Below are 25,233 nucleotides of genomic sequence, written 5' to 3' on the forward strand. Positions count from 1 at the left end.
AACCTTCAAAAATGTTTTTTAACGGCTTAATATCGAGATTTAAATTCAGACTAGTAAAGTTTAAATGTTAAAATGATTGTAAAATGTCCGGAAACAGGGCCAAGTGAGGCTCCAATGAAGGCTCTGATGTTCGACTACAAAAGTAGAAAAGCATTTCACTGGAAAAAAAATAGCCAAAGTGCTTGGATATCCTTAATGAAACAAAAATGCAATAGAATCCATTCCGAAAAATTTACTGAACGTCAAACTAGTTCGTTCCGAAGTTGTAAAATTCACCCGGCATTCCATTAAAACTTACTCCAGCAAACGTGAACGATAAGTCAATCTCCCGATATTTTCTTGTAACCGAGAAAAATAATTCTTCCCAAATCCTGAAGTGAATTTTCACGTTCATCTATTTCATATCGTTCGCATAGTTGCCAGACAAAAATACTACACAGGTGCGGGAAATTTTACTGTACAGGGAACGGTAATTTTTGTATCCACAGATGTTATTTTTTTACTGCGCGAGACGGAGAATATTTTTCACAGCAGTAAGTTTTAGTAAAAACCATTTCCCTCCACAATTACCTTTCGTACAGGAAAATTTATTACGATCACTTGCGTTTGAAGCATTTTAACACAACTGATATGCCTTTGAACTTCTGGCCCGAATTTCTCTCCAGTAATTGCCCGAGTTCCCAAATCTGTTCGTAATTTCTTGCTGTCTCTCATTTAATCCTTGGTAAATATTTTAACTGTTCCAGTTCATTTCACTTGCGCAGAAATATTCAAAAATATGCACTCTGTACTTCGATGCTTTCTCCCCGCTTCCTCGTGTAAGGGCAATGTACCTAGATTTGTTGAATAAATTATTTCTTCTGCAAGTAGTAAAATTTGTCGAGACTTTTAGATGATTTGTCTCAAATTTTTCCCTTCAGACAGATACATTTTTCTTGAAAGGCATTTGTTCAGTTTGAGAATCTCATTGACAACAGATCACTATATATCACTGCATTTTTGAAGAAAAACTAGAATTTCATGGACAGTTGAATAGTCATTTCTAGGAGAGCAGCATCGATTTAGATGTAAAGAGGAATAAATTTAGAAATTTCAAACTTTAGTATAAATTTAAAGCAATTGTGAATTTTTGAGCAGCAAAGAGATGAGAATCTCAGAACTTACTTAAACTTATCTCAGATACACTTTACGCATTTTAAGTAGTTTCCACCTTGAGTATTTCGTAATGTAAGATGATAGCCAAGTTCATCATTAAACGTTTTGTGAAGTTAAATTTAATCCTGTAATTGCCTTCATGTTGGAGCTCTATAAAATGAGAAGAACTGATTAATTTTTTATCAAAACATGAATATTGCGTGCCAATTTACACTAAATTGTGCATCAATTAAAAATTGTAGAATATATTGATCTGATTTTATTAATTTTTATGCAATAATTGAACGGAAGTTTACAGTTTGCATTGACGAACTTCTTCGAATTGAGAATTCAGTAGCGAATCGGTAAACCAGGTTAAGTCGATTTTGACCTTTGGCCATTTTTTGACAAATATCTCGGAATCTAAGAGAGATAGCAAAATTTTGCACATGACCTTTTTTATAACCCTCAGTTGGCTCTACAAAAAAGGTCATGACCAAAATTTTTCTATCTCTTTTAGATTCCCAGATATTCGTCAAAAACTGGCCAATAGTTAAAATCGACTTAACCCGGTTTACCGCTTCGTTACTGAATTTTGAATTACGATATTCCTTAAAATTTCGGTAGAATGGTCATTGGATGATAATTTTCAAGGAGTTTGCAGGAATTTTTATATAAAAATTGTTGACAATGCGCACAGAATGAATCGAGTCTCAGTACCATATTGTGGAGTTATCCATCAATGAAGATTTGTATTGAATCGCAAGGGGAAGTATCAGCCTGTGGAGAATAGAAGAATATAGTTGGAGAATTCTTTCGTGAAGAAAGGATGCCTTTGAGGCGAAGTGAAACTGAATTTCAGAAACATATTCTTCCGAGTTGAGTCTCCCGCCGTAAGAGAATTCTATCGCGCGCTCTGAATTTTCCCTGTCGAATATCACAAGCCGTTCTTACAGACTGACTTCATTCTGAGGCGAGTATTCTGCGAAAAAATTTATTACAAATATTTTATTTCTTCTGTTGGAAGGTACAAGCACTCTCTTGAAGCTTTTCCTTGCACGGAAAGAAATTTTTTAGAAAAATTCTAGTACGAGTACTGGAAAAAATTACAATCCACCGGCTGTGAAAAATTCTAGTTCTGTTAAGGTAAAATTTCTTGGTATTTCTGCTAAAATTTCTGGGGATTTCTGTGGAATTTTCACTGAAATTCAGGGAAAAATTCACGTTTTCCCCAATAAAATTTCTAGTGCCAGCACTGGAATTTTTTCCTGGCTGTCCCTTTGCGGCTCTTTTCTCGTGCTAACACTAGGATTTTTCTAAAAATCTTCTCTCCGTGTGCGATGATACTTCACGCAAATATTTATTTCAAATATTCTTCATCCAACACTGAGAGATTTTCAAGCACATCTGCATTCTAGAAAGAAACTGACTGATTAATTATCAGAATTGTATGTTTTTCATTCCGGGAAAATTATTCTTGTTCGGGATTTATTCGTTGATATTGTGAAAAGATCTTGACATACAACTGGATTAAATAGATTGAGTCTCAGTGCAGAGAAAGAAAAGAATGTAACTGGAGAATTTATCTATGAAGAGGAGATGCCTTCAGGGCAACGTGAAACTGAATTTTGAAACATATTCTTCTAAGTTTACTCTCCCACCTGGAGAGAATTCTACTACGCGCTCTGAATTTTCTCGGCCGAATATCACAAGCATTCCCTACAGACTGACTTCGTCTCGAGACTTCATCTCGAGTGTTGTGCGAAAAAATTTATAACAAATATGTTATTCCCTCTGTTTAAAAGTACAGACATTCCCTTCAAGCTTTTCTTTCACGTTGAGCACTTCACGCGCATATTTATTCCAAATATTTTTCATCCAACACTGAGACGTTCAGGCACATCTGGGCTCTAGAAAAAAACTGACAATTCGTCAGAAATACATTCTTCGTTCCAGAATGATTTTTCTTGCAAAGGGTTTATTCAGTTTGTAAATCTCATTGAGAATGAATCACTTTTCTCAACCACTGAATAAATTAATCCAGTCTCAGGATTGTACGACAGATGTTTCTAATAAAAATTTGTAGTGCAGCACTAGAGGAAGTATCAGCTTGTATAAATAAAAGAATACAGTTGGAGAATTCTTCCACGAAAAAAGGACGCCCTCGAAGCGAAGTAAAACTGAATTTTAGAAACATATTCTTCTAAATTGATTCTCCCACCGTATAAAAATTCTATCAAGCACTCGGAGTTTTCTCCGCCGAACATTAAGAGCATTTCCTGCACACTGACTTCATCTCGAGACGAAAATATGTGATAAACACATTTATTACGTATTTTTTATTCCTTCTGTCGAATGATACGAACTGATACTTTTTCTCGCAGTGAGTACGCCACGCAAATATTTCTCCCGAATGCAGTTCATCCCTTGTTATTTAAAAATTATGCTGAATGACTCGTGACCTCCGTGCATCCGGTGCAAGAGGAATGTTCTCCCACCGAATAAAAAATACAAAAATAGGAAAGGGGTTAGAAATTGGTTCGTCAGATGAAGAAAAATGGACAGCTTGTTACACATATCTCGACACAGTTCGTAGACGTTGGGGAAAAAAGGTCAAAGAGAGCCTGTAAAGAAAAGAGTTGAGAAGGCCTGGGGGTCCGGCTTTTTGCTCGTTAACCCGTCTTACAGCCTTCCCCGGAGAATTCGAGACAACGCTGAAAAAAATTTCGTCGACGAGGAGAGGAGTACAAGGCACGACGTGTAATCTCATTCCCCGTGGATGAAGTTTTTACGAATTAACTGGTGAGAATTAACTAATCGACTCGGCTCAAATGGAGTGAATGTAAAATTAAAAATTAGTATGTGAACGTAGTAATCGAGAGGGATGGGGCTTTCCATACCGGAAACCTTGACAATTTGATTTATTTTAGCCGAATATTTGGGATGTGAATTAATTTTTCACGATTTAACATAGTAATTTTTAATGGACAAATCAGTGTAAAATGCACGGACGAAAAAATAATTCTGTAGCGAAGCGGTAAAACGGTTTAAATCGATTTTGACTGTCGGCCAGTTTTCAATGAATGTCTCGAAATCTAGGAGATATAGCCAATTTTTTGGTATGATCTTCTTTGTGGGCTTTAATTCGCTCTATAAAAAAAATTTGGTCATTACGAAATATATTCATATATTTCGTAATGCCCGAAATTTTTATTTATTTTTTATTGCAGCACCAAAAATCAGGCAACTGACTGAAAAATAGCCGAGAGCTACAATAAAAATCTATGTTTAACAGTAATTTTTCTAACGGTCATCATATTTTAATTTTGTCTATTAATTTTTATCCACTACGTCGCAGTTTTTTATTTGTTCTCAAAATTACCAATCTAAATTTGTGATAAATTTGTGACGTGTAATCTCATTCCCCGTGGATGAAGTTTTTACGAATTAACTGGTGAGAATTAACTAATCGACTCGGCTCAAATGGAGTGAATGTAAAATTAAAAATTAGTATGTGAACGTAGTAATCGAGAGGGATGGGGCTTTCCATACCGGAAACCTTGACAATTTGATTTACTTTAGCTGAATGTTTGGGATGTGAATTAATTTTTCACGATTTAACATAGTAATTTTTAATGGACAAATCAGTGTAAAATGCACGGACGAAAAAATAATTCTGTAGCGAAGCGGTAAAACGGTTTAAATCGATTTTGACTGTCGGCCAGTTTTCAATGAATGTCTCGAAATCTAGGAGATATAGCCAATTTTTTGGTATGATCTTCTTTGTGGGCTTTAATTCGCTCTATAAAAAAATTTTGGTCATTACGAAATATTTTCATATATTTCGTAATGCCCGAAATTTTTATTTATTTTTTATTGCAGCACCAAAAATCAGGCAACTGACTGAAAAATAGCCGAGAGCTACAATAAAAATCTATGTTTAACAGTAATTTTTCCAACGGTCATCATATTTTAATTTTATCTATTAATTTTTATCCACTACGTCGCAGTTTTTTATTTGTTCTCAAAATTACCAATCTAAATTTGTAAATTTTGGAGTGTGGCAGATATGGTCCAGCATCATATTTCTCATATTAAGAATTACTAAGTTCCAATCGTAAAAAATAATTTGTATTTTGTCCATGCAAACCGAACAGAAACAAACGAGTAAAAAAATTCTCTATCCAATTAATGAAATGAAAACCAAATGAAAAATATGAATGAAATAATTAATGGAATTATTATTTTCTGCTCAGTCGAATGCACTTCATTCAATAAAATCCGAATGAATGGTGTACTCGCATTGGGAACTAGAGAACTAGGGAATTCCTTTGATAATCATAATGAAAGAAATATCAGTGAGAAAAAAAGGGAAATACTCGGAGTAAATTGAAAGTACATAAAATTGCTGACTCGAGCCTCTGCAGATAAATTTCTGTAATGGTTTGCACGGTTGAGCTGTCGTCAAGGTACTGCTGGGGTTGATTTGCCCCCGCTGTTCGTCTTTCCCTCGTGCAGATAATCCACAGAAAATGGTATAACGAGGCATTCTGTTGGGGGGAGTTGGTCAGGCGAGGTATGCGAATGACGTTATCCAATAGCTTTTGATCTCCATCTGAATTGTGGTCTTTTATAGCTCGAGGTGGGTGACAATACACTGCTATTAATGTCATGAAAATTTAACAATTCAATTTTTCCTTTTTCTAATCGAGATTTCTCGTAAAACCGCTGAAGTTGATGTGTTTCTACTTGTTAACTTTGAAATTATCTCGATAATCAGTGATGTTGGGAGACTTTTTTTGTTGGAAATTTTCTCAGCTATAAAAATGGCCCATTGGTGTGTTCTCGGATAATCATTAGTTATGGAGATAATTTTATAATTAACAACAATGCAATTTTTAAAAAATCTTTTTCTTTTACAAAAAAAAATTATCATTAAAAAATCGAATAAATTGATGTGTGAATTGAACTTTAAGATTTTTTGATGGGTTGCGCTTTTGGTAATTACAATACTTCCATTTGAAAGCTAAACGTCAATTTCCATTTGTGATGTTCAATTTTTATCGATTTTTCACCAAATGTTTCGGAAGTTTTTCTACTAAGAAAATTGTTTCATAATATCTTCTCGCATAATCATTAATTATCGACATTACCGCATAACTAACAAAAATGTAAACCAATTTATTATTTTAAATCAGTAGAAAAAGAAATATAATCTCATCTATAAAAAAAAACTAAACAAAATGTAAAATTTGATTTGTAACGTCCAATTTTTTAAAAATATTTCAACAATTTTTTTGAAAGTTTTTCAGCTGAAAATTGTTTTATGATGTCTTCCCACATAATCATAAATTATCGACATAATTGCATAATTACCAAAAACAAACCCATTTATCATTTGAAGTCCGTAAAAAAAAATACAATCTCACCTATAAAAAAAAACTAAACAAAATATCGAATTCGATTTGTAACGTGCAATCCTTCCTCCATTTTCTCCCATTCCGCAATAAAATAAGAAAGAATTCCTATTGTGAGAAAGGCTATAAACCAAAGGAGAAATGCACAACATTGGAAATTGGTAAAGGATGAATGATTCAGAGTGATTCAAGAAGGTAGAGAGCTAGAAAGATGATAAATAAAATAGAAAAAGATTTTTACTATCCCCCCTGTAGCTCTCTACGGCATTCAATCTCGTTTCCGGTCAGAGGCACTTGGGGACAGGAGATAAGAGGCTCTTTTCGAGCCCACCCGGCCCTTTTCCACGATCACCAGTCTGTTACAGAGCAGGATCACCTTATCCTCTACATTTATTTCTATTGATATCTCGCTATAAAGCTCTGATAATCAATACAAGTACTGTGATAAAAGTTATCTGCGAGTGGTGCAGATGCAATGGTTATTAATCGCTATTAAAAACCCTATTAATTATTTATTTTCAATTAGAAATTATAATTAATCAATCGGCTGCACGTAGCCCAGTTGAGAAAATTGTCAGTTAAGTATCGGTATAAATAGTTTCTGTCAAATATTTGCGGAACAGGATAAAAGCCAAAAATTTTCATGGTATTCTCCGTTTGAAGAATAGATCATTCTCAAATAAATGAATCATGTTAGTTCAATTATGTGAATGAATAAATCATTACACAAAATCCAAGGAATAGAAAAATTAATTAAATTTTCATAAAAAATCTCTGCGTCTAAGGCGAATACATGAGTTCCATTCACAAATTTGTTTCTATTATTCTCTAACACACTACTCCCTCCCCCATTAAAAAATATGTAGAAAAATATATATAATATGGACCAATTCCATATATTTTTAAAAATATTCTTCAAAATATAAATTTTTCCATGTAGGCTAGAAGTAGTGTTGTGCCCCTCACAAAAATTTTCCCATCTCTCATCACCTCTGAAGTCCAAAACAGATTGAAAAAAATTGAAATTAATTCCCACCCCTTCCCTCCCAAATTCCCATTCATAACAATGAAAAAACCATAACTTACCTGCTTTACAGACATCCAGATCCAGATCGCCCGTAATAGAATGTGGAAACTGTCCATTAACTAACTCCTCAATAGTAAATTTCCTCCTGCCCCCCGCGACAATCGTCTCATTATTCCCCAGTAAAACTCGACACGTGACTCTCTCCACAAAGAAAATGGAAACAACAGTAAGAAACCCCGAATGCAGCCTCATCTCTGCAGAGCTTTTCAACCAAATCAACAGGCACTAGACTCCCTCTCCACTGAGTCATAACAAAACAACCAGCCCCTTCGGGAAGAATAAAAAACTTCACTACTCGGTGAAACAAAAAATCAAATCATGTAATCCGATTTAGCTTCCTCCAGGGCTAAACTCCTTCCTCTTCACTCCTATTTCCACTTTATTCAAAACTTGCGGCTCAATTTTTATTCCCCCACTCACAAAATCCCTCTTGTGCCTTATTTTCTGTATTAATTCAAACCTTAACTGACACTTGACTATTTTCGCGCTCCTCCAGTTGAACTCACATGTCTGTATATTTTATTTTGAATTTCGAAGCTTTTTCGAACTTTTCACGTTCTTTATCCTAACAAAAATAATTAATTAATTAATTGTTTCAAAGTGATTTTGTTACGGTAACAATTACAAAACAATTGTCTTCTATTTTTTATGAATTTTGATTTGATTTTCGCGCGAGAGTTTTGCGGTTTTTGCTCAATTTTTTGTTGGTTTTCTATCGCGATTGTTTAATTGATAATTGTCGTCATGGGAATGCCTCTATTTTCACGATTTTACTCGTCGAACGTTGCGTGGCGTGCGATAATCGGTCAGCTCACTGACGACTGCAGGTCAAAGTTCGAGGGAGTTTTGACTCGTATAGATTGCCTCCCAGTCTTCACACTCGGTTACGTATTTTTTTTCTATTTTTCCGTTGTCAATTGCACACACGGGGTCAGGATAAATATTGAACACATGACGGAAGTGCTTGACGGAGTTGTTTTGGTGGCGAGTTTGAGACTTGTTCTGTGATCTCGCGGGTAATACGTCCGTCCGTTGGTTTGCCACGGGCCGACTAGATGTGACGTTCGAAAGCGCGCGCCCGAAGGAGGTGAAGCCACGAGAGAGCGCCCAGGGATATTCTCAGGGGTGGGGGATTTCGTTTTGTTGGTTTTGCGAGGGGTGAGAAGGGAGTGAGTTTTGTCTTGAGGGCCTTGAGTTATTGCGAAATCATTCGGGTTTTTTTTCATGATTCTGGGGGAGTTGTTTTACATTTATGGATTATTGATGGGGGTTTATTGCGGGATTCTTTTTAGATTATGTGCTGTGGGAAATTTTTTTCTGGAGTGGTTTTTCTTTAGGAGAAAACATGAAATTTCATGATTTTTTCCCCCTACATCGCATTCTGTGTCACTGTCCTGAAAATTCAAGAATATATTTACCAGAATTTTCTGGTTTTCTATCCATTTTCAGGGAAAAATGGAACCGTAAATTGCAGTTCTGTTTGAGTTTTCCAGGAAATTCTGAATTTTCGATGACAAAATTGCCTGAAATTTCCAGAATTTTGCACCGAAAATTCAGACAAAAATTTTTAACAATTAGGTGTTGAGTTTTCCCTTGAATTTCCAGAAAAACTTGAAATTTCATTGACTTTTTCTCCCTAAACCGCATTCAATATTTTTTTCCCGGAAAATTCAGCCAAATTTTTCAAATAGTGTGTCATTGAACAAACGCTGAAACACTTTCAACTGTAGATATTAGCGATAAATATTTATTCCCGATCAAAGTTGAAAAGTTTTTTTTATTCAGCGCTCCGCTACTCCGTAACACAGGGCGGCCCATGGAGTCTATCTAATGGTCTGCTTATTCTAATTACGCAGTGGAGAAATGTTGGGTTGCGTCTTCCACTCATTACAGACAATGCAAACAATTAGTGAATACTGTCATCTTCATTTGCACTACTGTGCAAGATTGCAAAAAATATAATTAATTTACAAATTTCTCCTCAACCGTGTAATTCATCACTACTCGATTATTCCGCTGAATTACAGCGCAAAAATAACAATACGTATGATTAATTTTGAAACAATCTCTCTTTCCGGTTGAAATCCAATATTCACAACAGTTTCGGTAGAAACTTTGGTTGATGCAATTATCCCAATGAATATTCCTTCATTTACGTATGTGTGAACCGGGTGATGCCCGAAAGCACATGTTTCTCCTCCCCCGAAGTCTTCTGAAATCCGCAAGGGGATTTAACAAAAAAGGAAAGGGAATTATACTGATTCCGTGTGTGGATAGTTCGGCTATCGAATTACTGTTATGGGATCACCCTTCCGAGCGCCCTTTGCGTCAGCCGCAGACCTCTGGGGTGGAAATTTACGTCGTAAAACCCCGGCCCTAAAAATGGTCATACCTATAATAATTTGGGGTCGAAAATAATGATGAAAAAACTCTCTCCATCCTCTTCTCATTCTTAATTTTTTGCAGTCTTTCATTTATGCATGTCATCATGTATATTCTCATATTCTCAATAATTTTTAGAAAATATTGTGACTAAAATGTATTGACAATGATAATACAGTATGATAATGTATTATGACATGAACATTATTATCAATTAATATTATTATAAAATTGATGTTATGATTTGGGTAATTCTGAAGTCACCCACACGAAAAAATTTATATTTTGAAAAATATATTAAAAAATATCTTGAATTGGCCCAATTTATGTAAAAAAAATATATGAAGTATATGTTTTATGTATATTTAAAAAATGTGTAAATCCACATTAGATTTTCCATTTGCAGTGATTGAATTACTCAAATTTTTCGAGCAATTTTATAAAAATCTGACGATTAGTAAGCAACTTTAATTTTTGGAGAGGATTCCTCAATTAAAAAGTGCAAATCTTGAAAATTGCGACCTTTTTTCAGAATCGTAAAGAATGTCTGGCAAGAGTATGTTGAAATGAAGAGAAATTCTTTGCAAATTGTAATTTTCTATTTGTAAGAACAAAGTACGTATCCTCAAATAATAAGTCTGTCCCACTCCATCAATTATTCTGACGTGGAACATACATTGTTTCGGCAGAGCTAATTGTCTCTCCCAGTGTATTCAAGAAATTAATTGATGAAAATGAGTTGCTGAACACTTCAAGATTTAGTACTTGAAATTGCAGGAGGAATTCTCTCCCAATGCATGTATCTCATCAAATTATCGCATGCCCCGAAATAATTCCATGAATTTCCAAAATTACGTGACAATAATTAACGCGAAAAGTTGAGCTCACAATAGTTTCCGATCACCCCGAGCATCTCCTGCGTGTTGTATGCACGAGGTAGTTGGAGCGAAATTAATTAAAATATTTCGCTTGGTTGAGGCACCAGATACACAGGCCACTCAGCATTTCTAGTTGGAATCTCAAATGTTTCAATTTTCCCTCACCTCGTAAATTGATTCAAATTCGTGCCAACATTAATTTCCCTTCCTGTTCCATCTTTCATTTTCTTTTCTAATCGCTCATGCATAAAGTTTGTTGTGGGAGGTACAACTGCATTCGGCTCTTAGTAGAAGTCCAAGGTGTTATACCGAAAAAGGAGAGCGACGGGGGATAATTAATCAGCGTTAACGAATCGCTTCCCCCGTGAGAGAAAAAAAATAGAAATAGAAAATGTAAAAGCGAGAGAATTTTAAAAGACAAGTTTTGGAGAGAGGAAAATTCATTAGGAGTGAAAAATGAAGAGGAGGAAGTTTTCGAAGTCAATTATTCTGAGGATGTGTTGACAGTGCGGTAAAATGGGTTCGTTTGGACGGACCCGGAAAAATTAGCCAGCACCGGAAAATTTTCTGTGGAGTACAAGAATTTTTCACGGTAAATCGGCGAAAAATTTCTGTAGCGCACGGCAGAAATTCCAGTGCTGGCACGAGAATTTTTCTGGGTCCGTTCAAATGAGCCCATTTTACCGTCGTACCACAGTAATTTCTCTGGAATTTTTTTCTCCGTCTGACATTACCGGTCAGTCAATTCCTTTTCTTATCATTTTGTCATTTGAAGCTTCGGGAAATTGTATTAATTATTAATTGGAATAAAGTTTTATGCTGTTTAAGTTGCTATAAAGATAAAATTATATATTGTATTTGAAAATAATATTTATTTATACATTAAAAGCGCGTTAGGTGTAAAACAAATAAAAACATTTGTAACACCAAAGAGATGAATAAATAAAAATTTTAAAAAATATTAAAAGCGCGTAATTTCGTGTAAAGGAAAATCGTCCACATTAACTACTAAAAAATAGATTAAATTTGCAAGGTAACGCATTTATAATCTTCATCATATATGCCATTTTTTATGGAATAATAGAAGTCTTTAAATATTAAAATATTACAACCTCGAGACCACCACGATTCCGCGAAAAAAAAATAATGAAGTTCTTTGGATACTCATAAAAAGTGAAAAATCTCGAGAAAAAACTTTCGCAACTAAATCATCTCGACAATACATTGACCCTGGGCAATTAAAAAAAAAACGAGATCTACAATCAAAGTTTGTGCATTCGCATATAAATGCATCTCGAGTTCTCTAATTAATTCGTTCGGATTGTGAACGTGTGTACGAGCCCCACGCATTTTTCCGTTTACGAGTGGAGGCCTTCCCCTTGATTTTTTATTATTTTTGCAAATGCTAAAGACGAAAAAAAAGAGAGGAGTCAACGACTGCTGTAGGAAGGATGATACGTGAATTTTTTAGCCGGGATTAAAGCTTCAAGAGGTAAAAGGAGGAGGTTTTTCATACAGACTAGCGTTTTCATTCGTTTTACCAAGGGTAATTAAGTCGTCATACATCGTAGACTCACGGTTTAACGTTCTCGTTCGCCTTAATTGCATGTAAAACCATTTTGGAATATATTCAACGACACTGAGACCATTCACAACGTCTTTGGATATTATTCATAATAATCTTGCGTATTTTATTTCTTTTATTTGTGTTACTGTGATGTTGTTAACCAACTCAAGATGAATAATAAAAATAAATAAATGAAAAATTTATGAGAACGAATTTTTGCGTGAGAGAATCACAAGTGACAGTCCCTATTGATGCATTTCTGGTATTATGTTCACATTGGGGCTCAGACAGAATTATTTTCATAATCAATTTATAAAATTTGAATTATAATATTACCGCGAACAGATTGAACAAACACATTATCAAACAAATCTCGTTTGGACCAATAAAATCGCTAGTTGAAAATTGTTAAAAAGGAATTTGTTTGCTTCGAATTTGAAAGTCTCAAACATGAAAAATTGTTCTGCTTTCGACAGCAACGAAATATTTGGCTCAAGAGGCGGATAATTTACACCAGACGGTGCCTTTTCAGAATGAAAATATCTCATATAGAGGAAAATTCATCAACAAATATTTTATCCCCAAGTTACAAGATTGCTATCATATCATTATTATTATTTCATTTAAGGGTTCATTTCTTGTCTGTGATTATTACACAGTCGAAACCAAAAACTACTATCCCTTGTTTCGCATAAAACAAAGATTTTTCGGGAGCAAAATACGCGTGGGAGTATCGAATAACGAAGGAGTAGTGATAGAAATGACATTTCTTGCGTGTACAGAGAATGCAATTTTTTTGGAACTACTAAATCTATTTTTGCGACAAAAAAATCCTTTTTTGATCATTTTCAAAAGATTATTTTCTGGGTGCAAGTAAGACTTGTTTAAGAACTGTGTCGTTTTTCCCTCAGTGTAGGGTTAAAGTAGGGTGAATGTAATTTTTACGTTTTTTGAAGATTAAAATCTGCAACAAATTCGAAACAAAAGACTTAATATAAATAAAAAAATTCTGGTTGAGTTTGTCCTCAATCGGCAGTCTAATATTATGGACAATAATGAATCTAGAAGTGCAAAAATAACACAGGTAAGATAAAATTAAAATCTACAGAAAAATCTCGAAAAATCACAAAAAAAAAATCTATGCCTAATACATAAATCATCGTCACTGTCAAACTTTTGTTATAAATAACTTATGTTTCTGCGATCCCGAAATGGTGTGTTATTTCGACACACACGTCAAACGAGAGACTATTATGGAAAAAATGGATTCATGGGAAAAATTATCAATGATGAATAATTTTTTTTTTCGGCTTTTGAATTTATTTTTCCTCGTTACACTGAATGACTCAACCGGAGTATATTCACACTCTTTTAAAACAGACAAATCACAAGAGTCTTCTCAAAAACTGTATGAATTTTCCTTCGGAGAACGCCTGGGGTTGTTTCCACACATATTTTCCATCCACTTCCTCGAAGCACTGCTTCTTCAGAATGTCGAAATAGAGTGTTCCAATGGTCTTGCTCGGGTAGTTTTTATTCCCCTTCAGACAATGATAGAACTCACGGTCGCACTTGCAGCTGAGGCTAATCATTTGTTTCAATTTCAATGCAGAATTAGTTTAATTAACCTATCAATTGTGCTTCATGATTGGAGTGAAACAGGGAGAATAAAGCGGGGGAAATAATGAGTTTTACTTGCCTGGTGGAGGACGAGGGATTAGTGAGGCCGTGGAGGGTCTCCTTAGGTTTCATGATGTCCGGGCAATTGTCGTGGGCACGACAGCATGAGTCTGTACGATTGTATCTTCCAAGGTCATCAAAACTTTTGGCGATCGAGCCTCTGCCACACCATTTCGTACCTAATCATAAATTTTATCGCATTCTTTATCGTTTTCTTGCTTCTCACTGTCATTCATCTTCTCGGAATCGTAAAAAAGTTCCACGCGACAATGGTTTTTTTATCCTTATCGCGGGAAGATACAACACTTGGAGAGAAAAATGGGGGTAAAACTTGAAATAATTCACTGAGAACGGATGAATAAGAATGTAAGGGAAAATTAATTATCGGCTGATGAAACCTTAGAGGAGTGGGTACTGGGGAATCTTCGCTTTGATTGAGGCATAGGGAAACCTTTTGAAATGGAATAAATTTAATGAGAATTTTTATTGAAGCGGGAGGGGATTTCTCGTATCATTTTTCATCACGAATTTTTCTTTTGCTTCAGTGGAATGAAATTCCGTCATTTCTGGCACTCTTACATTTTTCATCCTCGTGTATTCGTCTTTCGCGAATCAGATTCTATACTTTTTCTTCACTTTGTGGGAGAGGAATGTGTGGAATGTATTTCCTGAAGGAGAATTGAGCGGGGTCTTCGGGAAATGGGAAATGGGTTAGTTAAACATATGAGGAATTTTTAATTTTTAACTTCCCGATAGAGGAAGCTATTGTAATTAATTTTTTAAATTAGTGTGTTAAGTAAGTTTTAACGAATACTTGTCTATTTGCATTCAAGTCTAAAAAATATTCTCCGAAATTATTGAGGTTTTTGAGTGACAGTATTGATCATACGGATATGCGGGCACTGGAAATTTTATTGAGTACGATGGAAATTAATAAATCAAGGAATTTTATGAAACTTTGTTTTCACGGAAGTGAATAACAAATAGAAACTTCTGTCCGTGCATTTGTTCATTATTTTTTATTAAAATTTATAACTATTTGATCAAAATTTTAAAAATTTGATTTTTTCCCATTCTCACATGAAATTTTCACAGAAATCCGCCCATGAATTGTGATTTTTGGGATTAGTCTCCGTGAATTTCTCACCGTGTAAAACACCATGAATATTCAGTATCATTCAAATTACATCATGCACAGAATTGTCATTTTTTTAAACATTCCTTGTTTATAAATAAATAATTGAAATTGTTTAAACTTTCGGAAACCTTATTTTTGTAGGCACGAAATTGATTTCGGGTAAAATTCCGAATATGAATAAATTTGAATGAATAAATTTTACAATTTTATCGTAATTTTTGTTACGATTCTAAACAAATGATTTTTATGGTGAAAAATTGATTGTTCCTATATTATTTATAAAAACTGATCGTGATGTTAAAAAATTGCAATTTTCCATTATTTCATCAATCTTTCTTGAACAGTAAACTTTGAATTTTTTCAGATTTTTAAAATGTTGTCTAACGTTTCAATATCGAGATTGAAATTCAGATCTGCAAATTTTAAATAATAAAATCATTCTGAAATGCCCGGAAACTTAGGGTCAAACGGGGCTCAAATAAAAGCTCTGACGTTCGACTACAAAAGTAGAAAAGTATTTCACTCGAGGAAAAATGGCTAAAGTACTTGGATATCTTTAAATGATGACGGGGTAATTACCTGGTAGAATGGTTGTATACCCTCTATTTCTCAACTGCACAAAGTACGGGTCATTGTACATTTCGCTGGTGAACCAGCCCTCATCCAAATCGAACTGATCATCCTCGAACTGTGCGTTACCACCCGTCAAAATGGCCAAGACTGTAATGAAAAATGCCAATCGCTTCATGTTTGTAAACAACAATCCGTAACCATTAACTTCCAAGTGGCAACTGACTGTGTTATGCACGATGCCTCTCTTTTATGAGAGAGATACTTTGGGGGTTGTGCCGACTGGGACTGTTGCTCATTCAAGCTTGAATATTTGATAAACACCAACTGTGGACATTACTCGTGAACTGGTGAACAAGTACTCGTGGGAAAGGTAAACGAGGTAGTTAATATTAATCAAGTTTCATCCAATCACTTCCTATTTATTCTGATTTTTCCCTTAAGGTCACCAATGACTCCAATAGAATCGCAGTTACAATGACACAATTCAGTAGCGAAGAGGTAAACCGGTTTAAGTTGATTTTGACTATTGTCCAGTTTTCGACGAATATCTCGGAATCTAAAAGAAATAGAAAAATGTTTATCATGACCTTTTTTGTAGAGCCAAGTAAGGGTTCTAAAAAAGGTCATGAGAAAAATTTTGCGATCTCCCTTAGATTCCGAGATATCCATCAAATACTGACCAAAAGTCAAAATTGACTTAACCCGGTTTACCGCTTCGCTAGTGAGTTTTGTTGACTGTTCGGAGGAATTCAAAAGGAATGAATTGAACGTGAATTGATTGTTATAAGTTATGCCATTAGTTTTAGGGAGAGTGGATTTTTTAGAACAAAACGTCGGAGGACATTACTTGTAGCTTTCATTTTTATTGACAGGAAACAGAAATTTTCCATAAAATTCTTCTAGCTTCTTCACGTGTTGAGATAGTACATTACAAAAAAACCTATAATTATATTTTACTGAAAAGAATTATTATTATTTCAAATAAATGAATTTTCAGTTTGATAAGTTAATGAATTAAATTGAACATATTTCAATTCGATTATTTTATCAATTTTAAATTGTATAGGAAGATCTGTCGTACTTTTTATCTGTTCGGGTAAAAACAATCTTCATGTGGTTTGGATTCGAAAAAACTTATCAAAAAGGTATTATGGAATTAAATTGATAGACTTTCCCGCTTATAGTTTTAGAGCCAACAGTTTTACAGCCAAAAATCAAAGTCCGTGGAAAAATTCTCAAGGTGTTTATTTTATATTGTTTTATATTTCAATATTATTTTACATTGTATTATTTGAATTTCATATTTTGTTATTCTGTGGGGACAGAATTCACCCGGGACCCGGGGTTCGCTTTCCGTCTAGCGCTGTGGGATTTCTTCTCTAAATTTGAATTCTCCTTGAATTTATTTAATGCCCAAAGGTAGTTAACCAGCGTTGTAAATCGAATATACGGAGAGAGTATGTTTCGATACGGGTGCGTAAATATTTTTTGACTCCTGGGAGGTGTACTACGCTCGCCAAAGGCGATCCGCGTGTGTAAATTTTCAATTTACAGACGTCGTGCGATACAAAATGTTATCAGACGTGTTATCAGGCAAATATTGCAAAAAAAAATTACATAACTCGTAGTTAAGGACGAGTTTGCTTGTTTCGAATGTGTTCATATAAATTTCTTCATCTCCCTAGGATTCAAAGATATTCTTCATTTATCGGTAACTTGTCATTTTTCCATTGTTTCTCAAAACATTTCATTCAATGAAACAATTTCATACAACACCCCAAATGAAGAAAACACTTCCGCAGCTGAGAAAATCCTCAAGTAGACATGTCTTTAATTATTATTATTATTATGAATTGGTATAATTCCAAAATTGGAAAAATAAAACGAATCGTCGAATCAATACATCATATTTTATTCAAATCAATTCAATATTGATTCTCAAAATAATCTTTTGGAAATTACCAGTCTCCTTTATACATTTGTGAAAATAGTCGGTCCTCTTTTCAGTTTCTGAATAACGAAAATTGGCGTTTCAAAAACAAATCTCATCAAATATTTATCGTGAATTCATGACCTTTTGTGTTTTTGTTATTGACGGCTCGTGACGTCTCGAAATCCTCATTGAGTCGAGAAGCACATGTGTTTAATCATCGCTTATCAGCCTACACTCAGCAAGAGATATAAATAAATGGATGTGATTCCGTTTAGACTTTATCCAAACATTTTCCCGACAAACTTGATGAATCTGTTCCTCGAAAATTTCCTACTCTTCGTCAGGACGTATTCTTCGCTCCGCTCCTCTGACGGCTTGAAGCACTTGTTCTTGACAATATCGAAGTACAAGGTGCCGACGATTTTGCTCGCCTTCGAGTGCACGCCCTTGAGGCAATCGAAGAAAATGTCGTCGCACTGACAGCTCAATCTGGAGAGGAGAAACGTTCATAATTCCGTTAATCATAAAGCGAAAGGGTGACAGATTTGAGGGATGTCATTTCGCATATAAAAAAGTCAGAGAAAATTTTGTGCGCGGAGAGAAATATTCAGTAAAAATTACGGAACAATTCACGTAATCCGCACTGGGGAATCGTTTTCCGGCTATTTTTATAGGAATGGAAGAGAAGAAATGTGAAACGTTCAGTGAATTCTCAGGTTCATCACCAAACAAAGTACGATATTGTCACGTAATTTTTCCCGAAGAAGTAAAATCTTACAAAAACTTGCCGACTTATTGTGCCTCCAAAATCAAAAATTCTTGAACGTTCAACAATTTTTATGAAGCTGGTGAGTTATTTCTGCGTTCCGTTCCGTAAAATTTCTCAATCGTTGGGGAAAAATTACGGAACGACTTGTTGTCCCCACAGCTGTGAGGCTTCAGACGGATGGTCAATTTTTACGGAACAAATCGTAGAATTTGCGTGGCGATTCGTACAATTTCAGTTCCGACTCACACTTTTTAGGGATTTTTACTTCGCTCGCGGATTATGTTTCGAAACCTAATTTATACGTTTTTTTCTGGTAATTTTTATTGATTTTTTCTCTTCGTGTATAATTGAAATATCTAATTTAGGCATCAGTAATCCATAAATCCTTCGATATTTATAATTCTGCCGAATCGATTGGGTAATTGAGGTTTGATTATCGTAGATGGTACGTTACCAAAATATTCAGGACTTTTCAATGACCCCCACTAATTATCGACGATCACGATAATATAAGAAAATTCCGTCGGAGAATACATGGGCAATCGGGGATTTGGTTCAAAAGATTATCGATTATTTCGATATTAAATATTTAGCGTATGGAATTACTGGAATGAGGAATTAATTTCATGTTTTATAACTGGTAAATGAATATTTGAATAAATTGTAACGAGTAAATTCTATACGAAAATAAAAAAGTATTGATTTCTCATGTATGTGAACTATTTCGCGATGCTATTCCATTTTTATCACATTTCTGACGTTGTAAAACTCATTTTTATTTGTTTCTATCGTCAGTCGGTAAATTTCAACCTTTTTTTACTGTTCTTCCTGTTATAACCACTCCTTATGTGCATCGAATGTGAAGACTTCGCTGAATGGCCTTGGGCGACGGCTACTGGCAAGTACTCACAAGAACTGACACCGAATTTCGTTAAAAATAAAATTTGATAAATCGCGTTCAGAGCATTTTTCTATTTGAAAATGCACGAAGAAGATTTGGAATAGTTCAATGGAGTCAGCGAAAAATTCATCGAATTTTTTAGAGTAAACGCTGGGTTTTTCTATCAAATGTTTCTCGTACGCGGGGAGTTATCGTAGATTATCACGTACATTGTCACACTGCCATTGTTTCGTATCCCATGTTTGGATTTTCCTCCTTTAATTTTATCCGGACATCGGTCGTGATCACGGCAACAACTGTCTGTCCTTTTGAATCTACCCAAATCGTTGTCGTCCCTTGCTTTGTTTCCCTGTCCACACCATTTAGTACCTTAAAGTGGAAAAGAGCGTGAATAGATAATTTTTTTCCTCCACTTTTTGACCCTTATATTAAACTTAAGAGGGCTTGCTACAGCCCGGCCTGATACAAAAGAATGATCTTCGAATTGAAATCCCCATCCCCCAACTGAGTATAAAATACACTTCATTCCTTTCCCATGACCTCACAAAGATGCGGAACGCTATATAAAATCCCTTCTTAAATGTAAAAAATCTATTTATTATAAATATTTATAAATATCTATTTTTTTACGGCCTTTTGAATTCGCTTGTCGAGTCTGATTTCGCAACTCTATCCAACCCTATGCATGCGGCTGTGGATTCCGCACTGTACCGCATTCGCACTCCTGTAGAACATAGGACTAGCATGGGAAACCACAGGAAACCCATGCCGGTACAGGCGGTTACTCTATTAGCAACCTCCCGCTCACCGGAGCCTTCCGTTGAAAAATTCGAAAGACTTGCGTCTAGCCCACTGGACCATCGGCGTCGGTATAAATATCTATTTATACTAAAAATATATATTTTATACTCAATTCAGATAGATTTTTTTAGACAATTCTTTAAACAACGAAAGAGATCGTTGAATTATTTCTGCTGCAACAGTTATCTGGCAAGAATGCATGACCACGATTACCAATTTGCAAATATCTCTATATAAAAAAATATATCAATAAAATATCAAATATCCTCGTAGTCCTTCAAATTTTGTATCAAAACAGTTCCCCGATAAATATTCCTCAACCTCTTCTTTTGAAAAATAGTAGAATAATCAGCAAGCAGTGGTCTAGGCTCATTCTCTGTTATCGCTTCCCTACTGAGAACAAGAAAAAATAAAACGTTTCACCAAATCCATCCTTGTCACTTTCACTTCCCCATGACTAATTTCCGACGAAAAAAGCGGCAATCAAAGCATGAGTGAGCTTATTAATTGGTGGACTAATGCCTGCAGAATCAGCTGAATAAAGAAAACGAGGAAGTGGTGGATAAAAAAATTCCGAGAAAAATTCTTCGAGCATTCCGATAAACAATACAATTCAAGAATTTTTTACCGGGATAGATAACGCCCCACGACTTTTTCTTCGTTCCGTTAGTTGCTAGCGACAATGGTACGCCAGATTCAAGGTCACTCGGATTAGACTCATTTTCAGCTATTACGTAGGCCAGGCAAACCAGGAAAATGACAACCACTGAATTGTTCATTTTTGGTGGGCTGTAAACGGAAGAGAAAAATCAGTGGTTCTTATCAGCGGAGATGATAATTCATTTCATTCGGTCAGTTATGTAAATCATCGAGCGAAACTCTTGTTTCCAACAGTTCTTGGTAAATGGCTCTTAATTCAGTAGCGAAGTGGTAAAACGGTAGAAGTCAATTTTGACTATTGATCAGTTTTCAATGAATATCTCGGAATCTAAGGGAGATCGCGAATTTGTTGTTATAACCTTTTTTGCAGAGCCGATTGTGTGCTACAACAAACGCAATTATGAAAATTTTGCTGTCTCCCTTAGATTCGGAAATATTCCTCAAAAACTGAACTAGGAGATAAGTCGACTTAAACCGCTTTACCACTTCGCTACTGAATTATTTTAAAATGCGAGTAAATATAAATTGTGCAGATATTTATTTTCATGAAGTAGTAAACTGTCTATGGAAAATTACCCATTTGGTTTAATTTGGCAATAAAAAATTGAAATGTTCCGAAAGAACATTAAACATTACACTGCCTGAGCAGAACATTAAAATTGAGAGACGGTTATGTACTTCGCTCGTTTACATTTCTCACCGTCAACAATAACAAATAAAAAGTGTTGTTATTATTTTTTCTCTTCAACAAATTTTCATCATTTTAATGCGAAATCAATTTTTGCGCGAAACTAGTATATTTATGTATGGTTATTGATTAACTGGGGTTTTTCAACATTAATTCTATGAGTGTCTTCATTCCACTCATCTACATTTTCCAATTGAACTGAAACTAATACAAGATATTATTCAATCTAAATAAGTAAACAATAAATCATACGGAACGATTGAAACAACGAATTCAATTATTTGAATTAATCAACCGAGAATGTGAGTTTAAATTTTTAAACTGAGAAATCGTTGTGCATTTCATTCATTTACATTTTTCACATTCCACAACAGCAAGTAAAAAGTTATTGTTTTTAGTTGTTGTTTTTTCTCTTCAAAAAATTTTCATCATTTTCGTGCGAAATGATTGAAGCGTATTCAATCGCGCTGTACTTCTTCGACAGAAACTGGTAAATTCATATATTTTTATTGCTTAACTGGTTTTTTTCAACTTTAATTATTTGGATGGACCAAAAAATCTTCTAGAATAATTGCGCACTTCGTTCTGTCCTGTAATAAATCTATATTATCTGAAAGAACATTCAGTTGTTTTCAGCATAAGTTCAAACTAAAAACTAGCCTTCATTCTACTCATTTACATTTTCTACTTGAACAGAAACTAAGACAAGATATTATTCAATTTAAATAAGTGAGGAATAAATCATGCGGAACGATTCAATAAACTGAATTAATCAACCGAAATTGCGGTAGAAAATGTTCGTCTGGCGTTTTATTTGTTCTTTCAATAGATTATAAGATACCTGAGCACGATTTTTTTCGGCTCGAAAACATCAATAAATGCGATTTCTAAAGCTACCAATTTTCATCGGTCAAAAATTCCCCTAGAAACATTAACTCACTTTATTTAAATCCCTCATAAAAATATAAATTTTCACTGAAAAAACATTAAATTGCCCCAAGAAGATGTGAGAATACCCATTCATCTCGCCTGTCCACATTTTTTCTCGAATAAAAATCAATAAAAAATATTATTCGCCAAAAAAAAAGATAAAAACTGAGTAATAAATCATGCGAAATGATCGCAACCATTGCGCGAAGGTGAAAAAACAACAGACGAATCTACGTGATTACTTGAGAAACAGGTTCCCAACAAAGAAATTAAATTGTCCAGCGCCTGTCACATCCCACAAAATTACTCAAATTAAAAAAATGATAACAAAAGCAAAATTAATGTCCTTCACTCGCTGCTCACCTGTTAGGGAAGCTCAGCTCGTCCAAACGTCCATCGACTACTGAAGAATTCGCTCTAGTAATACAAAAATCAAATTTATGAAAAGCCCGAGTGAGATTGAATTGATGCGCTCTTGGCCGAAACGCCGAGAAATGGAGGGGAACTCCCTCTCTCCGGGGATTCCCCAAGGTTCCGTCTCTGGAACGGACTTTGAGCTGTCGGTAAAACAGCACATGGCTACCGCAACGAGGATTCCAGCCCATTCTTATAATTTTGCCGTGGACGTGAGGTTTAAAGGTCAATTAAAAATGTCGTTGGCATACGGAATGTGCGAAACTCCGGGGTGCAAGGCTGTTGCTAGTCTCCAGTGCCCAACATGCCGGAAAATTGGGATTCAGGGCTCTTATTTCTGCAGTCAGGTGAGTGGGAGTCATTTAGGTTAGGAATTGTCCGGGGAGTGATCAAGCAGAATGGAATTTACCAATGTCATCATTAGTATTCGATAAATTAGTCATGGGAACATTAAAATATTTGCAATAATTCTTGTCCATTTATTCATGGTCCCATGAAGATATTCAAATTATTCCGGAAAATGATCACGATTCGGAGAAATTTCATAATCACAAGTCAAATCATTTTCGAATGAGATGAGTAAATTTCATTTTTAAAAACAATAAAAGGATTATGTTGTTGACTCATTTGCTATACTTTGCAATTGATTTATTAGCTATACTTTGTTTGTTAATTCTATGAATTGTTCTTTTCAACATCTTCGTTATGAAACTGAGACGTTAATTCTTGTAGAATTTGAAAAGCTTTCTCAAAAATTGATTTAGAGTACAATGAACTTTGAGGTGAAATTCAGAATTATCTATTTTAGGACTGCTTCAAAGGAAGTTGGAAGACCCACAAAGTTATTCACGACATTGCAAGTAAGTAGATACATGGCTAAAAATACTACCCGGAAATTTTCCCATATTCATCTTAAGTCAATTTCTCTTACACTCCAGTTTCTGTATCACGTCTCAGTATTTTTGAGAAAGTTAATAAAATTCTCAAACATCACTTTCTTATGTTTCTCTTTTTGTCCCATTAAATAGTATATTGACCTACTAGTGCGTAAAGTTCTAGTTTTTTGCGCGCACTTATAACACCTCATTCTCATTTTTTGTAAGACCTGTCGAGTTCACTTTTCGGGGGTGCACGACCTCTAAACTTCACGCACGTCGTGCAAAACGGAAATACTTTACGCCGATTATGGGGGGAGGGTCTGTAATTTGCGAAGCTTCGAGACAGAAGGGAAGGGAGGAGTTTGTTCAAATTCCGACATCACACCATATTTTTCCCCATTTTTAATCAACGAAATCGTAAATATAATTTTGTTCTCACCCCCGGTTAAAAAAACTTATTTCACCAGTACTTCAAACTATATCAAAGATTCGCAAAGGGGTAATTTCGGAATACTGTGATGACAATAATTTGTTAAGTTACGAAATGTTCAAAGAGTATCGCATAAACATTGACTGTTCACTCAATAGTTTGCTTTTCTCTTAATCAGATTTCGCAAATTCAATTTTATGAAGAAGCTGTGTGAACTTGGAGTCGAAGTTTGATAAATCGATTGTTTTTCTTATAGTATCGATTGTACTCAGTGAGTACCTGAATGTACTACATTCATTTTCATTTGTACCCCGCACCCCTAGACGTAAGGGGTGCGAGACAAATCGTGCAGCGTCGGAAATGAAGGTACGGAAAAAATTTTCATGAGCAAGGATTCAGCATGGATAGTACTTGTATGTACTATATTTTTCTATTTCATTTATCAACCCCTTCAATACTTTACCCGCTTCTAAAATCTTAAATGTATGAAGGACGTCAGGAAAACATACAGATAGCTTCTAAATCGGTAGTACTCGTTTGTATCAACGAAAATGATGCATTATTATTATTATTATTATTATTCTCATCAAATCACCTGATTCCATTTTTATGAACCGTAAAATCATCGTAATGGATTCCATATGTAGTTCGTGAAGTTTTGATGTGGGTACAAACGTCTCATCTTCCGTACTTCCACTCCCATCGCAGTACAAACGGAACAATTTACTGTACAGGATAATGAGACCAAGTACAAACCATTGACAGCTTCAAAAACAGTCGTAGATTATTCAGAAAAATGGTACAAACGTTTTTCTGAATTTTTTTGGTGTTTAGTGACGTGTAGGTGTTGGTACAAATGTCCTAAAGTACGGCAAATTTTTTTGGCGATTTTGTTATCGCGATTATCTCGGAAACTATGAGAGATAGAGCCTTAAAACCTATTCCATTCGATTCCTGAGGAAATTTGGGTTCC

At 34.9% G+C, this 25,233-nt stretch overlaps 3 protein-coding genes across 3 annotated transcripts in view; all 3 read right to left on the reverse strand.

The window, feature by feature from the left end:
• Positions 1–8,102, reverse strand: part of LOC107046658 (tolloid-like protein 2) — a 50,431-nt gene extending 42,329 nt beyond the window's left edge. Inside the window, exon 1 of the mRNA XM_015269319.2 lies at positions 7,638–8,102. Coding sequence (XP_015124805.1) covers positions 7,638–7,830 — 193 coding nt within the window. The 5' untranslated portion in view covers positions 7,831–8,102. The remainder of the gene's footprint in view (positions 1–7,637) is intronic.
• A 5,667-nt stretch (positions 8,103–13,769) lies between these two features.
• On the reverse strand, positions 13,770–16,181 carry LOC107046656 (phospholipase A2). The gene is made up of 3 exons (XM_015269315.2): positions 15,863–16,181; positions 14,165–14,324; positions 13,770–14,049 (listed from the first exon to the last, which is right to left on the reverse strand). Exons 1-3 carry the CDS (start codon positions 16,029–16,031, stop codon positions 13,851–13,853), a joined length of 528 nt encoding a protein of 175 aa, XP_015124801.1. The 5' UTR covers positions 16,032–16,181; the 3' UTR covers positions 13,770–13,850.
• A 918-nt stretch (positions 16,182–17,099) lies between these two features.
• LOC107046654 (phospholipase A2) lies at positions 17,100–22,979 on the reverse strand. Its single transcript, XM_015269313.1, has 4 exons — positions 22,902–22,979; positions 20,889–21,049; positions 19,669–19,828; positions 17,100–18,278 (listed from the first exon to the last, which is right to left on the reverse strand). The coding sequence occupies exons 2-4, from the start codon at positions 21,037–21,039 to the stop codon at positions 18,068–18,070; spliced, it is 522 nt and encodes a 173-aa protein (XP_015124799.1). The 5' UTR covers positions 21,040–21,049; positions 22,902–22,979; the 3' UTR covers positions 17,100–18,067.
• Between the last annotated feature and the right edge of the window lie 2,254 nt (positions 22,980–25,233).

The sequence above is a fragment of the Diachasma alloeum genome, unplaced genomic scaffold (genome assembly GCF_001412515.2).
Source record: "Diachasma alloeum isolate Michigan unplaced genomic scaffold, Dall2.0 Dall_scaffold_01668, whole genome shotgun sequence".
Classification (NCBI taxonomy): Eukaryota; Metazoa; Arthropoda; class Insecta; order Hymenoptera; family Braconidae; genus Diachasma; species Diachasma alloeum.

Bases quoted from the DNA above. Each gene is read 5' to 3' on its own strand.
- LOC107046656 (XM_015269315.2), bottom strand. From the start codon at position 16,031: ATGAAGCGATTGGCATTTTTCATTACAGTCTTGGCCATTTTGACGGGT. The intron at 14,325-15,862 runs GTAATTACCCCG...ATTTATGATTAG, and splicing joins GTATACAACCATTCTACCAG to GTACGAAATGGTGTGGCAGA. The intron at 14,050-14,164 runs GCAAGTAAAACT...ACAAATGATTAG, and splicing joins AATCCCTCGTCCTCCACCAG to CCTCAGCTGCAAGTGCGACC.
- LOC107046654 (XM_015269313.1), bottom strand. From the start codon at position 21,039: ATGAACAATTCAGTGGTTGTCATTTTCCTGGTTTGCCTGGCCTACGTA. The intron at 19,829-20,888 runs GTAAAAAATTCT...TTCCACTTTAAG, and splicing joins GTGGGGCGTTATCTATCCCG to GTACTAAATGGTGTGGACAG. The intron at 18,279-19,668 runs GTACGTGATAAT...TCTCCTCTCCAG, and splicing joins AACAATGGCAGTGTGACAAT to ATTGAGCTGTCAGTGCGACG.